Here is a 21,868-nt window from a genome sequence, read left to right as displayed (position 1 = left end):
TTCTGTTCTCTGCTGCATCTTCCTGTACCCTCTTACATCCCCACGTGCCCTCCTCCATCCCACTTCATCCTCATGCACACCCTGCACCTCCCCACATCCTCTCACACCCTCCAAGAGGGTCCTCATGCACCCTGTTGCATCCTCCCACACCCTTCTCCATGCTCCCTCACCTTCCTGCATCCTCACACATCCTCACACACCCTGCTGCACCTTCTTGCACCCTTCTGTGCCCTCCTGCACCCTCCCTGATGCCACATTGCACAGCATTTGCAGCCTCCAGCCCTCACACTACCACTGACACAGACCATCCCTGGCCAGCACGGCATGGCCAGAATCAAAAATTCCCCCTTTCCAACCCCCTGAACCACTACACTTCCAGGTTTGTTCCCACTTGGCTTTTGGGACACAGGGCTGTGATCCTGGGAACTGCAATGGGAAATGTGCAGGGGATGATGGACCCAGCTGTCTCTTGGTGCAGGGACTTTTGGAGGAAGAAGAGAAGAGCCTAAAATATTGCTCTCTTCCCCTTTATTTCTCCCTGTCTTACAATGAATGTTCCTATCACATGCTTACCTGGGATCCCAAGAAGAAAAAGCTTAAACTCTGAATTAAGATGGTCCTGGATCTCATTTAATCGCCACAGATTTGTTTGCATTTCAGAACAGCCCATCAGGCATCAGCCGGACCCAAGTCTGGTTTGACCACATACATCCCCAAGAGTTATTTAATTTTACTACAGCAGTTTCCCGACACCACTGGATTTTTTTCCCTTATGTCAGCAGATATAATAATATCATCTACTATATCATCATATATTCTCCAGTCTGTGCACACAAGGAAAGGTGAAATAAGATCAATCTGTGCTCACGTTTCTCTTCCTCTTTTTAATTCCAGAAATTTCAATCGATCAGCAGGGGATCATGTTCTCTTGGACACCCAGGAGCGCTGGATAATGAAGTGCTGGGCTAAAGGAGGCACAACCTTTCTGTCACAGCACTGCAAAATGCCCCGCAAACATCACCCACAAACCCAGGTAGCATCAGTGGTGGTTTCCTTCCATGGACTCACCTTCCCTCTCTGACTCTGTACCCACCAGAGGAGACAGGAGGTAGGAGACTCCTGAGAACCCGAAATGCAGGGGCTGAAGCTGAAGGTTGAAGTGTGTGGAGGTGCTCAGCTATTGCAGGATGGTCTGAGGTGTTTGACCTCAGTCTGCACATCTGATGCTCTCCAAAAAGCACTGAAGACTGAGCCCTCTGTCCCTCTCGGAGACCTTCTTTGCTCTCAAGTGCCCAAAAATACACATTTCTGGTAAGGAGAAAAGAAACACCCCTGGCCCTCTCTCCAAGTTGCTCCATTGGGATGGTGACAGATTTCAACAGTAAAAGCCAAGAGCAGAGCAAATCTGACAGGACTAGCAGCATCCCATCGGGAACCAGCTGTGCCCAAAACACCAAAATCATCATCTCATGCTTTTGTACAGGCATCTGGGGAACCCCCTCGGACAAGAGGCGGCAGTGCTGTGTGGTGCCACCAGGGCAAGTTGAGGTGTTCAGGCTGTTTAAGGCCATCAGGCAATGAGAGATCAATGGCTGTGCAGTTACAGATGGACAGGAGACAGTGATATGCTGGTGGTGTTGCTTTGTCAGCAAGTAAAGAGGGAAGATGAGCCAGGAAGCAATGGAGGAGCCTCTGGACGCTGCATGGGGAATGGGAGATCTCAGGGTCCTCTGCCACGGATTCTCAGGTGACTTCTAAATTTCAATTAATTCATCGACCCCAAAATCCATCTTCCTAAGTTAAAAGGTGACATTATGTGAGAAGGACTTGTTTTTATTGTTTCTGGAAGATCCCAGTGCTGGGGCTTTACTCTCAGCCTGGGCTCCCAGCTCCCACACGCACTGCACATCAGTCATTCCATCAGGAAGGATTTATGGCCGGATGAGCTAAGGGGCGAGGCAGGATTTCAAAGTCAAGGGCGCTCTCCTCTGCAGGCTTCCTCCCCTGCCCTTGAGCATGCCCCTGCCTGCCCTTATTTCTCCCCCAGCCTTTTGTGTGCTTGAGCATGACAATAACCAGCCAACATGCCGGCTACAATTGCAAGGATCCGGCAATTGCACGGGCGCGGACGCAGTTACCCGAAAATAGTCACAGCTGCAGAGATTTCCATCTCCCTCTCTGGTTGATCCTCTGGGGGTCTCATTCATCTGGGCTCTTTTTTCACATAAGCACTGATTTTTCCAGAGCTGCCAGGGAGCAGGTACGGATAGCCCCAGCCCCAGCCCCAGCCAAGACCTTGAGGCACAGCTCTAACACACAGCTGTGCAATCAGCTGAGACATCCTTAATTTGTGGCTAACCCCCTTCCCTACAAGGAGATTTTATCTATGCCTTGCTGCTTGTAAGCCAAGAGAATTATGTTCTTCATTAATGTAAGGTCTGGGTTCTCTAGGTTTAAAAAAGATCCTCATAGAAATACCAAATATTTTCCTATTCCTTTATTCCTCATTGTGATAATAAATCTTGTTCCTTTTCCATAAGAGAACAAATAAACAGGGGAAAATCTCCCAAGAGCTGAAGCCTTATTAGGATCTTGAAAGCAAATCAAGTTTTTCACAAGGTAAGAGAAGTACTACCGGCTTCTTCTCAGGATCCTGGGGATGGGGAGGTTGACCCCAGCCTGTCCAGCCCTTTGGGTATCCTCCCTCCAGTGTGGCCTGGCATGGAGCTGCCGAGTGAATCAAAGCTGAAATTAAATTTAAAACAATTAAATTTGTGAATTTAATGGAGGAGGGTAATAAACAATAATACAGGACAATTTGCCTGCTCTTCCTTTAGCTCCACGCTGCACACAATGCATCGGCAGGGTTTGGTGCCACAAGGCCAGTGAGGCACAGGAGGGGGCTCAGCACCTCCCACAGGTCCTGCTGGGGAGTCAGAGCAGAGTTGGGTGAAATAAGGCCCCAGACATCACCAGGGCTCCCATCGGGGTGGGCACAGCACATTCCTTCCTGCACACACTGGGTCTGGATTTCTTTCCCCAGGATAATGTCCTGCAGCTCACCACATGCAGCCATGGTGGTTCCAGTGTGTGTGTGCTGGAACCCTGCTTATCCCAGATGTTGCCTGGCGTTCAGATTGTCTAAAAACAGGGATACATATTTCATGGCACAGCACTGCTCTGCCCAGACATGAAGGTCATCGTGTCCCCTCCTTCACCCTCCTCCCACAGGCAGGGGCAGGACACAGGGCAGGGGCCGAGTCACAAGCCCTCAGCCGCGGGCTACAGAATTGCTGCCACTTTAAGGTCTATGTTTAAAGGCCTGGCCAAAGGGGCAGCTCTGATGCAGTTGGTCAGAGCTGAGGGTTTTTCTGAAATTCCTCCAGACAGGTGTGGGAAGGTGAGACCTGGAGTGTTTTCCAGGTAGGGGATTATCCACAGAGAAGGGGGAGAATTGAACCCACTGAGCAAGACTTTGTATAATTGTTTTAGTTCTCAGATCCTCTAAAATTGGGAGACCCTCTTAGAAATGCAGCGTGGTGTGTCTGGCAGTGTTTGAGCCAGGAAATAAATGAGAATTAGTATTCCATTTGAGCAATAGACATAATTAATTAGAAGCTGTTTATGAGGCTTGTGACGTGTTTTGTAGCTGCAGGAAAAGAAGCCAGCTAAGTGTTGTCCAGGTGAAATTAGGGAAGATGTTTCTGCCAGAAACTTATTGCTGGGGACAGCATGAACACAATTACAGAGCCAGGCTTGGGCTGAGAGGGACATCTGTACTCTGGATAAAACAGAGCAGCTCTTCCTCACAAGGTAGGAGGGGAAAGGGAATCTTCAGCAATATCAAAGCATCTGGCTGAGGGGATGTCAGCTGTTTTGTTTTCAGGAGGCAGCGCTCTTTCCCTAGGATGAAAAGAATTCAATATAATATTAGTGATGTGTGGTGAAACGAACCACGGGAATACAAACAAAGTGGCTTTATCCATATCAAGATGTGACATTTCAGTGCTGTGGAAACCATGGTGCTGTTGGTGAAAAATATCAACAAGTGACACAGGCAAACTGACAGGAGTCTCCTTTGAGCTTTTTTCCCTAAAATAGATTGGGTTTTTTGTTTGTTTTTGTTTTTTTTTTTAATAAATTTCAGAGTGAGATGCATTGCCAGTGAAAAAAACCCAAACATCTCCCTGGAAATTGTCCCAGAGGCTGCAGTGAAACCCCAGTGGCTGAGTGAGGAGGATGGCCACGCACCTGGAGTGCTGAGCAAGGTGAGGATGCGGCATGGGCAGGGAATGCTGGCAGCGGAGGAGCACAGGGAGGCATCAGAAGCACTCAAGTGCTATATCCCAAGAACAGGAATTGCCTCCTGGCCATTGATAAGGTTAGGGCTTGGCTTGGTGATCCTGTTTGGAAAAGCAAAGCTCTGGGAGCTGTTTTGCCACTGCATTCTGCAGAGGCACAAAGGTGGGGAGGGGGTAGAGCCAATAGGCACAAGACTTCAGGAGAGCAGGTGTGGAGGGATGAAGGATCTTAAATGCTCCTTTTCTGCATTAAGGTCAGAGTTTGGAGTTAACCCAGGACCCTGCTATATAATTCAAATCCACATGGCCTGTAGGTTTGGGGAACAAGTTGGGAAGACCCCAGGGCACTTTGACATTCCTAAAGTCTGTGAATTTAACAAGTGGGCTGGTAGGGACGATGGACAGTGTCTGATTCTCTGTGCCTGGTGTTTAAACTCATGTTTGGACTAAGGCTCAGCAACCCAAAGGTCGAGAAGACCACCAATTTATTTCTGTATGGTGCAGGGCCATTGGAGATTCACTGTCACTTGGGGAATACAAGAGAGTTGGGATAGGGAGTCAAAGGCAGCTGAATCCAGTGTGCCAAAGGTTGGGAGAGCTAGCAAAGCACTGATGCCATTTGCAGCCTCTGCACTGCAGGTGTTTGGTCTCAGTAGCTAGAGGATAATCAGTTAAATACCACCTGTGTATTGCCCAGGAGAGCAGCCCATGCTATGGGGACCTCCGAGCTCAGAAGAGGGCAGGTGACTGAAGCCCAGGACATCAGCCCTTCCTGTCTGCAGTCATTCTCTCAGCAAATACAGGCAAACTTAGGGTATCTAAACCCTCAAAATGCTGGGTTATAAAACCACAGGGACCTTTGGTGCTTGTGTGGTATTTTCTCTCGGTCCAGGTACCACCCCTGGCAGGATTAAGCAGCAGGTGACCCAAATAAAGCACTCCGGACGCAAACCCAGTAACTCCAACCCATGCTTTGATTCAGCAAACTGCTTCAAGGTGGTGCCTAGGTAAGTTCCTCTGATTTCTCTTAAAGTTAGGAGGGGCTTTAAGGCTGTGCTAATTAGCATAGACCCACGACTGCTGTGCAGAGTACAAACTGAGTGCTTCCCGTGAACCATGACTCGCTAGCTTCAGCTGCATGGAATTAGTATTACTCTTAGCAAAGGGGTAAAATCCTGCCCCAAATCAGGGCAGATTGCCTACTCCTGAGATACCATGCTCTGTGCTCTTCAAGATGATGCAGGGGACTCTGTTTCTACATGTTCTCTTTCCGCTGGACGACAGGAGAAGCTTTCAGTGCAGACAGAGCGCTGTAGGTATGGCTTTGGCTGCCCGCAGCTTTGCATCCTGTTCTCCTGCTACCCTGTGAGCATCTTCTGGGCTCTGAATCCGCTTCCCGAGATGTGAGGGCTGCTGAGGGACCCCCGGGATCCGTGGGCATTTTGAAAGCTCTCTGTAATTAGTAACTACGGAGCTGTGTAAAGCCTAAGGCTCTGGGGTTCCAGCATCTCGGCGGGATGAGCCTCTGGAAGCTGCCCTATGGATTTTACCCCCTGGCTCCGCTCCGGCCGGGCAGGGAGGAGCTGCGGGGAGGGCGGTAGGTACCGGGGGCGGCGCCGGGCATCGCCCGCTTTTCTTCCTCTTTGTCCTGCCCGGAGCTCCGCACGGGGAGGCAGCGGGAGCTGCGGGAGCTGCCGGCGGTAAGGGCGGGGGGGGGCGCGGGGGGCTGGGGGAAGGAGGCTCCTCTGAGCGCTTAGAAAGCAGCTGGAGGATCCCTCCAGAAAGGGCTTTGGAAGCGCTGCTGCTCCCTGCTGGGAGCTCCAGCCCTGCGCTGGTTGAGCATCTCTTCCTGCACCCAAGGCAGAATAACCCTTGATTGTCCGATGTGTTTGTGCGTCTCTGGATAAACTCGCAGCTCTCGCGTCGCTCTGCCCACCCCGCTCGCTGTGGGCACAGGGAGGGTGTTGGGCCCGTCAGACGGCGCAGGGAGCCCTTCTGGCAGGTTCTCGGGGTCTGTCCCCAGCCCAGGGAGCTGTCGCTGTCCCGCACGGCGCCTGCTCGGGCACCGAGACAAACAGGATACGGCCGAGAGCCTTCCGGTGCGGCGGGACGGGCTCGGGCAGCGCGCTTGGCTGCCGGGACCGCCCGGGGCGTGCGGGGACTGGGGCGGCCGGAGCATCACAGGGGGGACACAGGGGTGGGCGAGCCAGGGAACGCCCTGGGCCGTGTCCGTGAGACGCAAAAAAATACCAGGTGGTTGAGAAAGCGCAGAGTCGAGTTGTCGTGATTGTGTTGTCAATTCTAAAACATGGGTTTACTTAAAACAAAACAAAACAAAAAAAACTCCAAAGAAACCTCCCACAAAAAACAAGTGTTCTACTGTAGTGGTGATTTATTTCAGAAAACACCCGGGGAGGGAGGGAAAGCAAAGGAGTAAGGAGTGCTTAAAAACCTGGAAAGCTTTTCCACATCCGACGCTGCTGGTTTCCTCCTGGGATTAGCTCACAGCCGTGGGAGGGATTCTCAGAGAGCAGGTTCACACTCCCCTGCCCGGAGCCTCATGGGCAAAGTCCTCCCGGGGCCCCCGCCAGGAACTGGAGGCTTTAGTGCCTGTGGTCACAGACTAAGTAGGCAGCAAGAATTTGATCCCATGGTGACAAACTCGGCTTCCTGCCTCTTCCCAGGTGCCAGGTTATCCAAGGATGACCACCCAGATGTTCGAGGGCAGAGGCCATGCGGCCGTCTACCAGAAATACAGGTTTGCACCGGGCAAAGAGCTGCAGCAAACCATCCTTGCCTACCTGCAGGAAAAGGTGAGTGGGGTATGGCCAGGTTGGAGGATGTCTTTATTTGTGGGTGGTTCACCTTGCTGGGAGTGTTACCTTGATTGGTACCACGGGGAATGATAAATCAGCAGGGCTTAAGGCAAGATGGGGGCACAGGAGAGGCCTTCCACAGGTTCTGCCATGCCAAGGCTGTTCCTGAGTGGATGCTGTGGGAAGCAATGGGGTAAAAGCACAGAAACTGGGTGGCTGCCCACTGAGACACATCCCCTCCTCCCCACAGAAGGCAATCCCTGCTGAGCTGGTAGTGGATGTTGGCTGTGGGTCCGGACAAGGCACCCGCTTCCTTGCGGAGCACTTCAAGAAGGTGGTGGGGACGGACATCAGTGAAGCACAGATCCAGGAGGCCAAGGACACCTCCTCCATTCCCAATGTCTCCTACCTGTGAGTGTCAGGGAAGTGAGCTCAGCCAAAGGCAAAATTGGGGTCCTTACATGGAAGCGGTGTTTTGTGAGTATGGTTATCTTAAGACCCAGCTGGCACCAAAGAAAGTCCTATTTGATGGAATTCCTGAGGTGAACGGGCATTATCCTACACTTCCAGTAGCCATGGTCTTCCCACACTGTCCTCATGGCCTCCAGAAAATACCCACTGGCTTCGTGTCCTACCCTCTGATTCCCGTATCACAGATGTCTTTTTTTCCTTCCCGCTCCCAGCGTGTGCCCTGCAGAGGAGCTGCCGTTCCAGGACGCCTCTGTGGACGTCCTGGCCTCGTTCACGGCCGCGCACTGGTTTGACATCGAGAAGTTCATGAGGGAAGCGCAGCGGGTGGTGAGGCCGGGCGGCTGCGTGGCCATCAGCACCTACACTGTGGACATGAGCCTGCGCTACGGAGATTGCTCCGAAAAGCTCACCAAAATCTTCAGGGAGGTGAGGAGATGGAACCCAAACCTCAGGGCTTCCCCTCCTGCTCTAGGCGCAGGAAAATGTGTATTACTTGGATACAGAGAGGAATCCTAGTGCAGGATGGGGCAGAAGAGGGATGGTTACGTGCAGGGACAAGGCTGAGATGGGATTTAGAGGCTCCAAAGCAGTGCTAAATCTGGCTGGATGAGGAGAAAAGGGATGCTAGCATTGATGGGGCAGGCTCTGGTAGGGTGAGAAGGGTGCCAGAGCATATCTGGGGGCTGGTATTGTCAAAGATACTTCTCCTGCTGTTGATCACAGAGAAAAGAATGGGGAGTATAAACTGTTTGGGAAAAGTCCTTTTTTAGTAATCTTTCTTGACAAAGGGTGTTTTCATAACTGGATAAAAGGAGCCTTTCCACAATCAGTAAAAGCAGTGTAGGGAGAAAGACAGAACCCTTATCTCTATGCTAAAATGTCATCCTTAAATTCTGGGCACTAAGCAAGATTTTTGGTGTATTTTAATGCAATTTTGGTGTATTGAAAAAAAAAAAAAAAAAACAAAACACGTGTGAATGCATCAGGTTTGGGCCTGAACCTGAGGTAAGTGGAAATTGAGAACTTCAAGTGGTTTTGTGCTTTTTTTTTTTTTTTTTTAATACACTGTCTTTACAGTGCTGGGACCAGATTTTAAAATACGCACATAATAGACTAAAATTCGTCTTGGAAAACTACAAAGAGATCTTCGAGGCCTTGCCGTTCCCAGACAAGAAAAGGTGAGCAGAACCCCCTCAGTGCAGCGCCAGGAGTGGATAAAGGGGGTGTCTCCTCCTCTGGGGGGCTGCTCTGCCTCCAGCCCAGCGAGGACACAAGGGAGCGGGGTTTGCCAGAAGCTCAGCCCAGCTGCTGGGGTTCAGCAAACCCCTGTGCATCAAGGCAGAGCTGTGTGGCTGCATTCCCGCTGTTCCTGGCTTTTATGTGGCTCTGCACTGAGCCATCAAGTGTGGTCTGAGGGCTGTGAGGACCCTTCCTGCTCAAGGCAGCCTTGGGTTGGATTTTCAGTTGATGGTCTAGCACAATTGGAGGTTTCTGGGCAGGTCACTTCATGGGTGAAAGGAAAAATAGAGTGAGGCAGAAACATGCCCCAGACCTCTGGGGAGCCAGTGCCTGCCTTCCCACTGAGGCACGGGGCAGGGGCTGACTCTGTAGGCAAAAAGGATGTGGTGGTAGTGGTGGTGTGAAGGTGTTGGTGTCCTGGATGCTGGAGGGGATGGGGGTCTGCAGATAAGCCTGTACCAAAAGGGCTGATCAAGTCACAGACTGTATGAGATGGTCCCTGGAACCATCTTTGCACATCAGTCAGAGCTCTTGAGCCACCACATGCCACAATTGGATGTTGTTTCCATCTGCTGGACCTTTGGTGTCAGATACTTTATTCACCACCATGCCAATCTGTTATCTGTGTTCCCCTGCCTTTGAAATTTAACTTGTCAATACTCCTTTCTTCCCCATCTCTCTTGTAGAATCACTGATATCTATGACAAAATTCCCATGACTGTCGAGGGTGTGGTTGGTTACCTGGAGTCTGCCTCTCCATATCAAACCTTTATGAAGAACGACCCTGAAGCTGCAAAATCCCTCCTCCAAGAGACTGAAAAGAGGTGAGAAAACTGCTTGGGAAAACAAGCAGGACGTGGAGGACTTGTTTTCTACAGCACACAAAGAGTGAGGTTGTAGAGACCCCTCTGAAGCTAGAAGTGAGCTGTGCAGGGGTGCACTCCCTCCTTCCCCCAGGTGTGGGTGGGTGTCTGTCAAGGGTTAAACAGCAGATCCTTAAATGTTAAGTCCATGAAGCTCTATGGTGTGCTTGCACTGATATATCCATGGAAGTCTTGTGTCAGAGGTATCTTGAGTTTCTTTGTCTCATTCTTGATTAGCAGAGGGCACGAAAAATATTGGTGGTTGCATCTTCACCAACCTGTTTTGGCCTCTAGCAAGGGCCTTCTGGGAAGGAGAGACATCCCTGTGCCTGCTAATTTATTCACTGACCAGAACAACCCTTGTGCAGCAGCTGGAAGCATCTGCCATCCAGGCCTTTGTGCTATGGGTGGAAGAGATGTGTCTCTGGTTGTGGGTGTTGGGTTGGGAGCTGGCTGGACAGGGGTGAGACCTTTCCTCTGCTTCTCGTTGCAGGATGCTGGAGACGATGGGAGTTTCTTCCCCTGAAACCCCAGTGGAGTTCTGGGTGAGGCACGTCTGTGTGCTGGGGTGCAAGGGACGGTGAAAGAGGAAACCCTCCTGATCTGGTGCTAAAAGAGAAGGAAAACGTGGGTTGTCTCCTAATACCCCACTTACAGCTGCTCTTATTCTTTGGGAAGATTGATGCTGATTTCGGTGATTAAAATTTTGGTCTTCTGTGGAAAGCAGAGGGGGTTTTATGCCTCTGGGGTTCCTGCCCACCTTGGTCCTGCAGTGTGCCCAGTGCTGCCCCCTCAGCACTGGAAGGGTCCCGTTTTGGGCTGGTGGTGGTTGGATTACACATGGGGAAGAGAATCACAGTAATAGCTGAGAAACTTGCTGCATTTCTTACACAATTAATAATAATTAAAAAAAAAAGTTGATAAAAAGTTGCCAGTGGTTCCTCTTTTTAAGAGAGGCTGTGAAGCACCTGCTGGGTGGGAATAACTGTGCTACATAGACATTGTATGTCCTGAGTGGCCTTCTGCTCTGTGGGGGAGATGAGTTTTGGATAGGAAGGGCCATTTGCCCCTTTCCCTGCCCAGGCTGAGGAGGTGTGTGCTATCTTTGAAGGCTGGCTTGCAAAGGGGCTGTTCTCAGCCAGAAGGTGCCCCCATCCCTGGTGCTTAGCTGGCTGGTGCAGGTGTAACAGCAGCTTACCTGGCCAGGAGTGCTTTGGCTCAAGTGAGTCCCTTGCCCTCAGCACAGCTCGGGAGCCTTTCTGGGATCGCAGCCACAGGGGAGCAGGTTTCTGCCCATTATTACCCACCCACACTGCAAAGGGAAGATTAGAGGCTGCATTTTGGGGAGGGGCAGGTGGAGACGTGAGGGCTCAGAGCCGGGCACAGCCCAGCACAGGTCCCCTCCTGTTTGCTTTCTGCATATTTCAAGTTAAGGCACAGCCTCTGTGAGGACTGTTCCCTTTCCTGTAATTTCTGCCCATGGCAAGAAGGCCGCCCTGGCACTATGGGGAGGGCAGTGCCCTCACTCTGTTCTGCCTTTCTTAACAATGCACCAAAGTAAAAGTGGCACATCTGCTCCCTGCCCCAGAGAGCACACCTGGAGAGGGGCTTAGAGGGCCTGGAGGTGCTTCCACTGTGGTCTTGCGCTCTCAAGTGTGGTCCTGACTGAGCACCCTCAACTTGGCAGAGGTGCTGGACCCTGGGCATGTTTCCCCTGGGGTCACTGAGCCCTGGCTCAGCTTGCCCAGGGTGGGGAGCAGAAGTTTGGCCCCCAGGAGGGTGGTGGGGCCCTGGGAGGCCAGCTATGGGGTGGGAAGCCCATCATGGATATGAGGTTGGTCTCTGTGTCCATGGCCATGTGCTGCATGGATCCAGCCCTGCTGCTGTCACCAGGGGAGAGGCTGCACAGGTGCAGGATGGGTTTGGGTGAGCAGCAGCCATCAGGCCTCCCTTGCCAGGTGAGGACGGGGGCTGGTGGCTTGTCATCTCCTGAGGGTGCACAAGAGGTCTCTCTTCCCAGGGTGACACTGCTACTGGGGTGCCAGTGGCCTGACTGGCTGCCTGGGCCAGGGCAGCCCCAGCTCTGCTGGCAGGGCTTGTTCTGGAGAGGGGCATCCCCACAGCCAAGGCAGGGAGGGAAGCCCCAGGAGGGAACACCCTGCGTCCCTACAGTGCTGGAGCAAAGGTTCTGGTGAAAAAGTGTTTGGGCTTTTTCCTCATTTTAAATTTAAAACAAGTTCGTATTAAGTCTGCTCAATAATTAACTCAGTAATTCCCAGCCCTTCCCTCTGTGCATCCCCAGGGTCATGCAGCAGGTGCCAGGCTGTGCTGTGACACCAGGGGTTGCATCACCACCGTGTTCGGGCGTGGTGTCGGCACCGGAGCGGCGCAAACCATCACGGCGGTGACAGCTCGTGTGCGGAGAGGTGCTGAAGGGTTCTGGGGCATGCAGCTGGGCAAGGGGCACTTTGGTGGCACCGACACCCTGGGCTGGCAGGGACAGGTCGGGCAACGGCTGCCAAGTGGAGCCCACCTGATGTCCCCTGTCCCAGCACCATCAGGCCCTGGGCAGGTGTCCCACACATTTATTTTTAAAGCTGGCTTTTTTGGGGCACACTTTTTGTCCCTTCTACCTTCTTTTCCCAGACCAGTGACTTTAGCAGGAGCCAATTCCTCCCAGACAAGCCTGCTGGCTACAAAAGGGGTCAGGAAGGAGCCTTACTGGGCTCATCCTTACCCACTCCAGTGACATTGCCTGTGGCCAAGACTTTCCCATGTTGTGCCACGTAGCGGCTGATGAGTCACCATGGAGCAATCACCTCACCTATGCTGACGCCAGCCCTGTCCTCAGCCATGTTTCACTTTCCTTCTTGCACATGGAACTTCCGAACTTCCCACCCACCTGGGATTTCTTGCTCCAAGCAAGTTCGAGTGGCTCCAGCCTGCTGGGCCATGTGAATCCAAGGGGGTTCCACCATCACCCTCTGTGCCGCTCTCCTGGCACAGCGCTGTCTGCAGCCGGGGCTGGAGCGATGGCTGTGGTGGGTCCCCAGTGTCCTGCAGACCCTGCTAGGCACTGTGTGGTGTCCCCAGCCCATGCTGGCCTTGGAGGACCCTCCTCTGCCATGGCAGGAGCTGCCAGTGGCATGGTTTGGAGGAGCTGTGGTGAATTCAGCCAGGCCTTGCTGGCTGGACTGTGATATGGTGGAGCATGGCATCACCATCACCATGTGAGACGCATGCCAAGGCCCAGGATGGAAAAATCCCTTGATTCTGTTCAGCCAGGCACCTGGGGGTTTGGCTATGGCTGCAGGTGAGCGTGGCACAACTACCTGAGCAAGGCACCCAGGGGGGATCCTCACCCCACCCTGAGGGCCAAGGGCCATGCTCACGGCCTGGCTTCAGCCTCCAGCTTTCACTTTTCTTCGGTGCCTCTGAATTTCCTTTTGCGTGTGTGAGGACACGAGGTTTCGCTTTACTTCTCCAAACAGAAATGACACCTGGGACATAAAAGCCACAGTGATGGGAAACAGGAGCCAAAGCTGGGTCCCACGGGGCTGTGATGCTGCTGTGACCAGATGGGTGACCCAAGAGTGTCTCGGCAGGGATCTGTGGTGGGGGACAGTGGTTCATGGTAGATCACCCCTCTTTCATTGGGGGACACTTTTCTTTTTCACAACTGCTGGGATTTTCTGCTGAGGTGCTACCTATTCCAGCTGAGCTGTGCCTCGCTTGAGCAACATACATGGCATTATTTATGCTGCTTTGGGCTTTTATTTCAAAGCTGTATCAATCATGGACTTTGTTGCATTGAATAAAAATTATTCTTCTAAGTCTGTGGTTTTCTTTAATGGGAGAGAAAGGAAACAGAGCTGTTGTCCTGTTTAGTGAGAGGGCAGGCAAAGGAGCCAAGCCCAGGGCTCAGGCTTTTAATTACTGACCTTACCCACCCTGCTACCGGGGGGAGGCTGGCACGGGAGCCTGGTCCTGTGGCCATATCTGTGGCTGGAAAACCTGTGCCCACCACGCTTTTACCAGTCTTTTGCTGTCCTGGCTCTTCTCCAAGCTGTATCTGCATCCAGCTTGGTCAAGGTGGAAATAGTCGCTGTCCCATCCATGCTGCCCTCTCCTCCTCCTTATTTCCATCATGGTTTTCCAGGAAAGACCTGAGTAATCTGAGATACTGCTGGAGCAGAAGAAGGGCTCAAGAAGGGCTGGATGGATCTGGTGAGTCAACAGCTGGTCCTGCTCTGCCTCTTCAGAAATTATCTGGACAATGAGGCAGAGGGTACTCTGGGGGTACCAAGTTTTGTGGTAACACCAAACTGGGAGAAGTGGATGACACAGCAGGGACTCACGCTGCTGTCCACAGGGACCTTGACAAGCTGGAGAAATGGGCTGATGGAACCTCCTGAAGTTCAACCAGGGAAAGGGCTAAGCCCTGCACCTGAGGAGGAACAGCCCCAGGCAGCAGGACGTGCTGGGGGCTGCCCAGATAGAAACCAGCGTGGCAGAAAAGGACCTGGGGTCCTGGTGGGCATCAGGTTGAACATGAGCCAGAAACATGTCCTTGTGGCAAAGAACTGAATGGTATCTGGGACTGCACTGGGAGCAGTGTTTCCAGCAGGGTGAGGGATGTGATCCTTCTCTTCTACTCAGCACTAGTGAGGCCACCCCTGGAGTGCTGGGTCCAGGTTTGGGCTCCCCAGGGGGAGAGAGTCATGGTACACACTGGATAGAGTCAAATCAATGTCATGAAGATGATGGACAGGAACATCTCTCCTATAAGGAAAGGCTGAGAAAGGAGGCTTAGGGACTCTTGGTGGTGCCTACTGACAGCATAGCAGAGAAAAGCTACAATCTGAAACATGAAAATGCATCTGAACACAAAAGAACACTCACAGAGAGACTGTGGAGTTGCCACTCCATCCTTTGAGATATTTAAAACTGGACACAGTCCTGGGGAACCCATGCTGGCTGACCCTGCCAGAGCAAGGATTGCACTGGATGATGTCTAGAGATCCCAGTCCACCTCCATGACCACGTCCATGCCACTCTGCCCACTCATAGGTGTATCTTTCCATGGGCTTGCTCAAGAACTTTTTTTTTCTCTTCGCCTCTTTGAAATCACCAGTTTATTTCCAAATGCAAACACTAAAAGTCAAGTCCTTCTGGAGCAGTGTTTTCCTGTGTATGGCCACCATGGGAGACACTGCATTTATGCCTGTTGCTGCCTTACTGTCTTGGCTTTTTAGATCCAGGTATTGCCCTAATTTTCTGTATTTAATGCTTGATGAACACATGAAACTAAAAGCCCAGCAGCAATTGCAGGAGGTTACCTCGAGAGAAGGACAATTGGCTGAACGGGGGCACCATTCCCGCTGTCACTGGAGGGATGTCAACACACCACATTTGTGTTTCCAGGCTGAACAGGGAGGGAAACCCAGCTAATCCCAGCGGCCTGTAGGGTGGTAGCCCTGCTCATTTCCGGCAGCCTCCCTTCACAGCTCTGTGTCCCACCTGGAAAACGTTAGGTGGAAGTGCTTCTGCTTTCACCCTTTTCCCTGCTTTGGTGGCGAGCCTGGTCCCCCAGGATAACACAGACATAGAGCTCATGCCTGCTGCCTGTGCCGTGCAGTGCCTGCTCCCTGCTGCTGCTTTCCCCCCCTCCCTGCCATGGCCCTTTCTATAGGGACACCGAGGCACGGACTCCTGCTGCCACTCGGGAGGCACTGTAACCCTCCCGGCCACCCCGAGTCTGCTGTCCCCGTGGGGCTGCGTGCCTGGGCTCTCCCGCAGCTCTCAGCGTGGGGCGGGGCTGGGTCGTGCCCGGTGTCCCCGCACTTGCCAGCACTCGGCGTGGCAGCGGCGTCCCCCCACTCAGCCCCCTCGGGGGCGTGTGCTGGAGGCAGCCCGAGCATCCCTCATCGCCGGTGCGCTCGCCCTGTCGAGGCGGAGCAGGCGGCAGGGCTGGAGGCAGCAGCGCAAGTAACGGAGGCGGAATTCCCGCCGCAGCTTTCGCTTTCCTGTTTCCAGAGCTGTCAGGTCGTGGATTTCCCTGCCAACGTGAAAGCAGTCACACCGGGCAGGTGGAATAAAAAGCCGGAGAGATGGGGCAGCAAGGCATCCACAGCCAGCAGAGCAGAGCAAGGAAAGAAGCTCCTCAGGACAGCCCAGCATCTCCACAGCTGAGAGAGCCACCTGTGGCACCTGTCAGGCACCTCTGCATCAGGAGTTTAGCAAGTCCTGCCCGGAGTCCTCTGATTCATCCTCTTTGGCATCTTGCACCGCAGCCTCCTTACCCCATCGTAACCCACTGCTCACCATCGAGCTTTCATCAACAAAATGCTGTGTCTCCACCTCACCTCACTGCTTGTGCTGGTGCTGGGGGTCAGCCTGGGGGCTGCCTTTCCCCACAACACCCTGAGGAAGGGCTGCAGCCTGTTCAAGTACAAGCAAGTCACGTTCGATGAGAAGAAGGCTGTGAAGAAGATGCAGAAGGAGTTTGTGAGTATCGCTGGCAATGGGGGCTGTGGGCTGGGGAGGGGGGGCAAGGCAGAGGAGATGCTGAATTTGAGACCTGAGTGACAAACTGGATGTTTTCTGCAGCAGTCTGGGGAGGAGGAAGATGTTTTTCATGGGAGTTTGGGGACATGAAGGATGCTGGGCCAAATTTTGTCCTGGTTTGAAACCACATGGCTGGCAGGGTTGCACAACATCGCCAGAAGTCACAATGACAGTTGTTCAGTCTCTCTCTTGGTTTGTGCCTGCAGCGCAGCATCAGGCAGCCGGGCCGCAACTGCGACACCGGGCTCTTGGATCGGAAGTGGATGTCGGCACACCTGTCGGTAAGAGCAAGGTGATGCTGTGACAAGGGGGCACAGCTCTCCTCTCAGCCAGTCCCACCCTCACCTGCACCCCAGGCAGGTCTTTGAGACTGCCCTCCTCCAGCCCTGGCTCTTTGGGTCCCTAACCACACACTCCTGCCGCAGGTGCCCGACCGAGTGGTGCTGGTGGAAGCCGAGCTGAACTTCACCATCACGATGCTGCAGCTCTCCACCCACCCCGGCTTCACCAAGATGCGCCAGCGGCCCCTGGCCTTCCTCGCCCAAGCCCGTGAGGATCTGCGGGGCTGTGTGAGTGCCCCCCGAGCCCCCCACCCCGTGCCAGCTCCGTGGCCCTGGCATTGTCGGCAGCACTGCGGGGCATCGCTGGTCCTTACCCTGCCATTTCCCTTGCAGGTGGCCCCCTCGCATCAGCCCTCTGGGGAACTGAGCCGGTGGCTGCAGAACCTGCAGGTGGCCATGAATATGGTAAGTTGGGTCAGCGGGGCCAGGGGGTCTCGGGGTGTCAGTGACCGCACGGCTGCACCCTGACCCCGTTGCTAACGCAGGCGCTGTCCCCGCCGCACGAGAACACCGGCTGCCTGCAGGACTACGCCGTCCGCCACGTCTTTGAAGTGCTGGAGGACCTGAACTGCGCTGCCCTCCAGGAGCAATGCTCTTAGCCCCCGCCACCGGCCCCAAAGGACACCCGAGGACCGGGAAAAACAACTGCTATTGCATTGCTGTACTGTACTTAAGCCTTTTTCTTACTCATGTGAGCTCAGGGAACAATTTTTTTTCACAGTCTTTTAAATTATTGGGGTTTATTGTGTGCTTATAAATGGCTCAGGAGGAGCTGAAGAAATGCCCCTCCTGAAAGAATGGCAATGCACGTATTTATTGGATATCTTTATTTTGCTAGTTTTCAAAATGTTTTTAAGGAAATGTATTTTTTCACCTGCTATTTATTACAGAGTATATTTTGCATATTTTCCTGTATAAATTATTTTCTTGTATGCCATTTAATAAAATAGATACCATAAGCAGACAAGCTGCCATCACATTTTTTACTATGCTTTGCTGTAATACAACAGCAGAGGTATCACACACACATCCTTGCAAGGACATTGTCCAAATGAAACCTCATTCCATTTAATTTGGGGACAGGGAGGGAGAAAGGCCTGGATGTTGGGCTCTTTGGGGAGCTTTAGTAGATTTTATCTCCTGGCCATGCCCCATCTGCTGCCACCTGATGACAGGAGCAGCACCTGAGGCAATGAAAACCCATCAGGAGGGAAATGCCCTTGGGCCAACACTACAGACAGGCAGGGAAAGCCCCAGAGGTGTGTCTGGAATTGCACATGGACTCCTGGATTTGGTTACAGCGAGGCACAGCTAATCTCTCAAAAACAGCTGCACCAATGCTTTGCCTGTGTGGCCACAGATTCCCAGGAACAGGCAGATGCCATCAGTGCCTGTTTGGGATCCAATCCCCTGACCCTGCTCGCTATTTGACCCCTCGGTTTTGAAGTCTTGCAAGAAATCCCTTTCTCTGGAGCCTATGTATAGTCAACATCTGGCAGGGGAGGTTGTTTCTAGAACATTTCTGGACTAAAGTGCTGTGCTGTGATAGCCAAACAATACATGCATCTGGAGAGAAAAGCCTAAGGAGGCAAGATGGTGTTTATTCATCCTCCAAAACAGATGTATTTAGGTTGTCCTGCTCTCACTGAGGTATCTATCAAGGCATTGTTCCTTCTGCCAGGCAAAGGCTGTAGGCTGTAGTGATGGGGCAGCCAGGCTCCTCAGGAGCTGGGAGCAGGAGTGGTGAGGACAGCTGGGAAGTGCAGCTGGCCAGCGTTAGCCTAATGCCCCTGCCAGCTTTTTGTAGCTCAGGGTAAGTCCTCTGTTTTTCCTGGAGGGTGACTGGAGGTGGGCAAGAAGCACTTTAGCTTTCCCTGCACACTCACAGAAGGAGTGCCAGGAGGGAAATACTGGGGAGTCAGAGCCTAAGCCAATTTAAGGCCTCTGAGTACGGGTTCTGTGCTGGTTTAACTAGATTTCAGTCAGCAAAATTCCAATTTCTTTTTTGGGAGGAGGTGGTGGTATCATTCCAGTGAAGGTTTAGGACACAGTGAGTATTTCAGCAGCTGTCAGCCAAACGTTCCTTGTGTTCGGTCTCCAGCTTTGCCTTATCACACTTTCTAACCTGGATGCTGCTTTCATGCCTGGTTCCCTTATTTAATGGAAGCCACCAAATGGAAGAATTTAACTTTATGCACCTATTTTACAGGTGGAGGGGGCTGATCTAACACAATTGTTTAAGTTTCTAAAGATTTTGGTCGGTCTATTTATGATACCCAGGTAATTCACTCTCAATTACTAAATACGCTCTTATGATCCTTTTTTTACAGAGATTTCATCTGATTCAGTGTTGCTCCCATTTGATTCACTATTGCCTCCACTAATCTGCTGCTGGAATGCACAAATAGTCTATTAATTTAAGCGGGCACTAAGGCAATGGTTGCAGCAAGCCTGGTTATGTTCCACTTGTGAAACCACCCTGACAATTGTTGTTTTTTTCCCTTCTTGCTGTGTTGCTATTTGCCACAGACTCAGTGTAATTTATATTGTAACTGAATCACCCCCTTTTCCACAGCTCTATGAGGGGACTGTAAAATAATGGAATGTATTGGAATGGGCTGCCCAGGGAGGTGGCGGAGTCACCATTCCCTGGAGGTTTTTAAGGAAAGACTGGACGTCTAGGTGACACGGTGGTGTTGGGTCCTAGGTTGGACTCGATCATCTCACAGGTTTGGGTTTTTTTTTTCCAACCTATTTGATTCTGTGATCCCAAATCCCAAATCTTCATTCGCGAAGCCTAGCCATGATGATGATGATTCTGTGATTCTGCCTACAAAAGGTGAGAAAATTGAGCCTGGGGCCACATAACTCAGCCGGAAGACCTCAACTCCCCTCGGGCACTGGGAGACACCGCTCCCGCTGCCACTGAGGGGGCGACCCAACATGGCGCCGCCCTCCCGGCGGCCAGCGGCCGCCCCTCGCCGCCGCCACCGCCGCCAAATCTCGCGAGAATCCCGCGGGCGCACTGCCCGGCCCTACCCTCGCTCTCGCGAGATCTCCGCTGGAGGAGGGAGGGAGGAGGAGGAGGAGGGGAGGGAGAAGAAGGAGAGAAGGAGGAGGAGGAAGAGGAAGAAAGAGTCCGAAGGAGCTGCCGCTCCTGCCCGGGCCGGCGCCGGGGATGGTGTTGGCCGCGGCAGCCGGGCCCTGACGCCGCGCTCAGGTACGTGCGAGCCGTCCCCCTTCCCTCAGCCCTCCCTACCCGGGCCTGGCCCCTCCCGGCGCCCCCACAACTCCCGGGGCGGTCCCGGCCCGCCGGGCCTCGGGGCACACTTGTGTCCCCCGGCCCTCGGAATCCAGCGATCCCCCTGCCTCTGCGGAGGGGCTCCCGGGCCGCCGCTGCCTCCGCTCCCGGCGGAGCTGGGGAACTCCCGGGGCCCTTGCGCCCTTCCCTATAAATAAGCACAGTCTCCCCTCCCTGGCCTGTTTCTCCGGGGTCTGCAGCGGGGAAGCTTTGCTTGAACTGTTGGGGGCTTCCTTGCCGTGCTCCGCTGGAATTTGGGGTATAGTTGAAGCGAATGATTTCTTTTTCACAGTGATCACGCTTCTCTTGGGTTTCCCGGTTTTCCGGGACAAGCTATAAAGATATTTGGACATTTAATGCCTATCAGAATTGATTTAATTTGGAATTGACACCTAAACGATGGGGGGTTTTTGGAGTGGAGGGGTTGCCTGCAATTTACAGATTTATTTCTTTTCATGTAGAACACCGTTCAGTACTTCCCAGACTCCCCTACTTCCCCCCCCCCCTTTTTTTTTTTTTAAGCAGCTGTTGGTTTTCCCTCCTCCAAAGAAAAAAAGATCTGTGTTCTCTGCTTATTCTTCCTTTCTCTGGGGTAGCAGGATGAAAAAACTTACTGTATGTTTCAGTTGAGCCAGCTGGATTTTACATTTACACCCTAACGTTACTTTTGTTTTTAAATATATTTTGTAGCTGACACACACATTTGTCAGCTCCAGAGAACCTGACCTCCTTGTAGATCTCACCAGAGTTTCATACTGTTAGGGACTATTGTGAAATATATGTTTCCCTTTTTTTAAGGCTTTTTGCTCAGTTATCTATAATGTCTTTCTCAACCCCCAGGTAAGGATTATACCGTGACTTTTTGCAATTTTTCCCCTTTATTTGGTTGAATTAATTAATATGATTTAAAGGATAAACGTTTCTCCTACCATTTTAGTGGTGGTGGGGCCTGAAGGGTTTTGATCTTGTCAGCATTATGTTGGTTTTGCCAAACTTAAGAAGAATGAGTTGCCTTCAACTAAGAATAGTTACAAAATGTATTAAGCCATGACAGACTGGATGCTTTGGTTTAATGACTTTGGCATTCTGTCCACCTTTTATTGTAATTATTTATCAGTGCAGTTATCTTCTGGAGTGGCTGGGTAACACAGCAAAACTCTATCTTCATTTCAGTTATTGAGTCTCACACCTTTTTGCACTGTGGAGAGTTCCTGTTGTGCAGCTGCGTGGATCATTGCACTGTTTGCAGCTTAAGTCTTTTTTCTGTGTCCTGGGAGCTGCCTCAGAGCTCACTTCCCAGGGTTAGAGAACAGTTCCAGTGATCCCTCCCCTTTCTCTTTGTTATTTCTTATATTTTGGCCAGCTGAAAAGCAGCTCTGAACACTGTCCTGGGAGGTGTGGATGAGGAGGCTGTAGCAGACTGTCTGGCAGGGGTATTCCCACAGCAGTTCTTAGGAAGGAGCAGTGTCAAGCAGTGAAATTGCATTGTAAACACTGATGTAAGCCTGACCTTTCTCCTGCAAAACTGACCTTCCCCTTGGCCTAACAAACTGTAGCTCTTTCAGTATTCACAGCCCAAACAAAATCTTTCTCTGAGCCATCCTCATCTTTAATCACAGTTGTGTGAGCTGTGTGCAGCGTATTCTGTGTTTGGCTGCTGAGAGTGTGATGGAAGTTCGTTCCTTATTCAACAGCTGTGAGTTGTTTTCATACTGCGCCTCCAGTGCTTCGTTTCTGGTGATGGGCTTTGCTCTCCCTCTGTGTTCCAGGTGGAAGCAGCAGGAATGCTAACACTGGCAAGCAAGCTGAAGCGGGATGATGGTGTCAGAGGACCCCGTGCGTCCAACCCGGCGTCGGACTCTACTCGGAGGGTGTCTGTGCGAGATAAATTACTTGTTAAAGGTGAAAGGGACTTGTATGGAAATATTTTGGGGGTTACGGTTTGCGGGTGTGGTGCCAGTAAACAACA

General features: G+C 52.2%; 3 protein-coding genes across 3 annotated transcripts in view; all 3 read left to right on the top strand.

Annotated features, from left to right (window-relative positions):
- Window positions 1–5,689: 5,689 nt before the first annotated feature.
- On the top strand, window positions 5,690–10,617 carry LOC113995522 (putative methyltransferase DDB_G0268948). Its single transcript, XM_027735677.2, is given in 8 exon segments — window positions 5,690–5,946; window positions 5,949–6,001; window positions 6,986–7,114; window positions 7,368–7,528; window positions 7,801–8,014; window positions 8,666–8,766; window positions 9,514–9,651; window positions 10,184–10,617. Coding segments are annotated over 8 exon segments (993 nt in total). The 5' UTR covers window positions 5,690–5,840; the 3' UTR covers window positions 10,275–10,617.
- Window positions 10,618–16,035: 5,418 nt separating this feature from the next.
- Window positions 16,036–17,197, top strand: LOC113995502 (interferon lambda-3-like). Its single transcript, XM_027735645.1, has 5 exons — window positions 16,036–16,197; window positions 16,464–16,538; window positions 16,683–16,826; window positions 16,932–17,003; window positions 17,084–17,197. Exons 1-5 carry the CDS (start codon window positions 16,036–16,038, stop codon window positions 17,195–17,197), a joined length of 567 nt encoding a protein of 188 aa, XP_027591446.1.
- A 2,507-nt stretch (window positions 17,198–19,704) lies between these two features.
- UBE2F (ubiquitin conjugating enzyme E2 F (putative)) overlaps window positions 19,705–21,868 on the top strand; it is a 66,068-nt gene continuing 63,904 nt past the window's right edge. The window contains exons 1-2 of the mRNA XM_027735660.2: window positions 19,705–19,818; window positions 21,669–21,801. Of these exons, the coding sequence (XP_027591461.1) occupies window positions 21,684–21,801 (118 nt within the window). The 5' untranslated portion in view covers window positions 19,705–19,818; window positions 21,669–21,683. The remainder of the gene's footprint in view (window positions 19,819–21,668; window positions 21,802–21,868) is intronic.

Source organism: Pipra filicauda, unplaced genomic scaffold (genome assembly GCF_003945595.2).
Source record: "Pipra filicauda isolate LSUMZ 115617 unplaced genomic scaffold, ASM394559v2 scaffold21_size4447388_pilon, whole genome shotgun sequence".
NCBI classification, from domain to species: Eukaryota; Metazoa; Chordata; class Aves; order Passeriformes; family Pipridae; genus Pipra; species Pipra filicauda.
The sequence above is the reverse complement of the archived record's forward strand: the minus strand, read 5'-3'. Positions and strand labels throughout refer to the sequence as shown.

What these genes read in the sequence shown, in the direction of transcription:
- LOC113995502 (XM_027735645.1), top strand. Translation starts at nt 16,036, where the DNA reads ATGCTGTGTCTCCACCTCACCTCACTGCTTGTGCTGGTGCTGGGGGTC. An exon ending in AGAAGATGCAGAAGGAGTTT is followed by an intron (nt 16,198 to 16,463) that starts GTGAGTATCGCT and finishes TTGTGCCTGCAG; the next exon opens with CGCAGCATCAGGCAGCCGGG. An exon ending in TGCAGGTGGCCATGAATATG is followed by an intron (nt 17,004 to 17,083) that starts GTAAGTTGGGTC and finishes TTGCTAACGCAG; the next exon opens with GCGCTGTCCCCGCCGCACGA.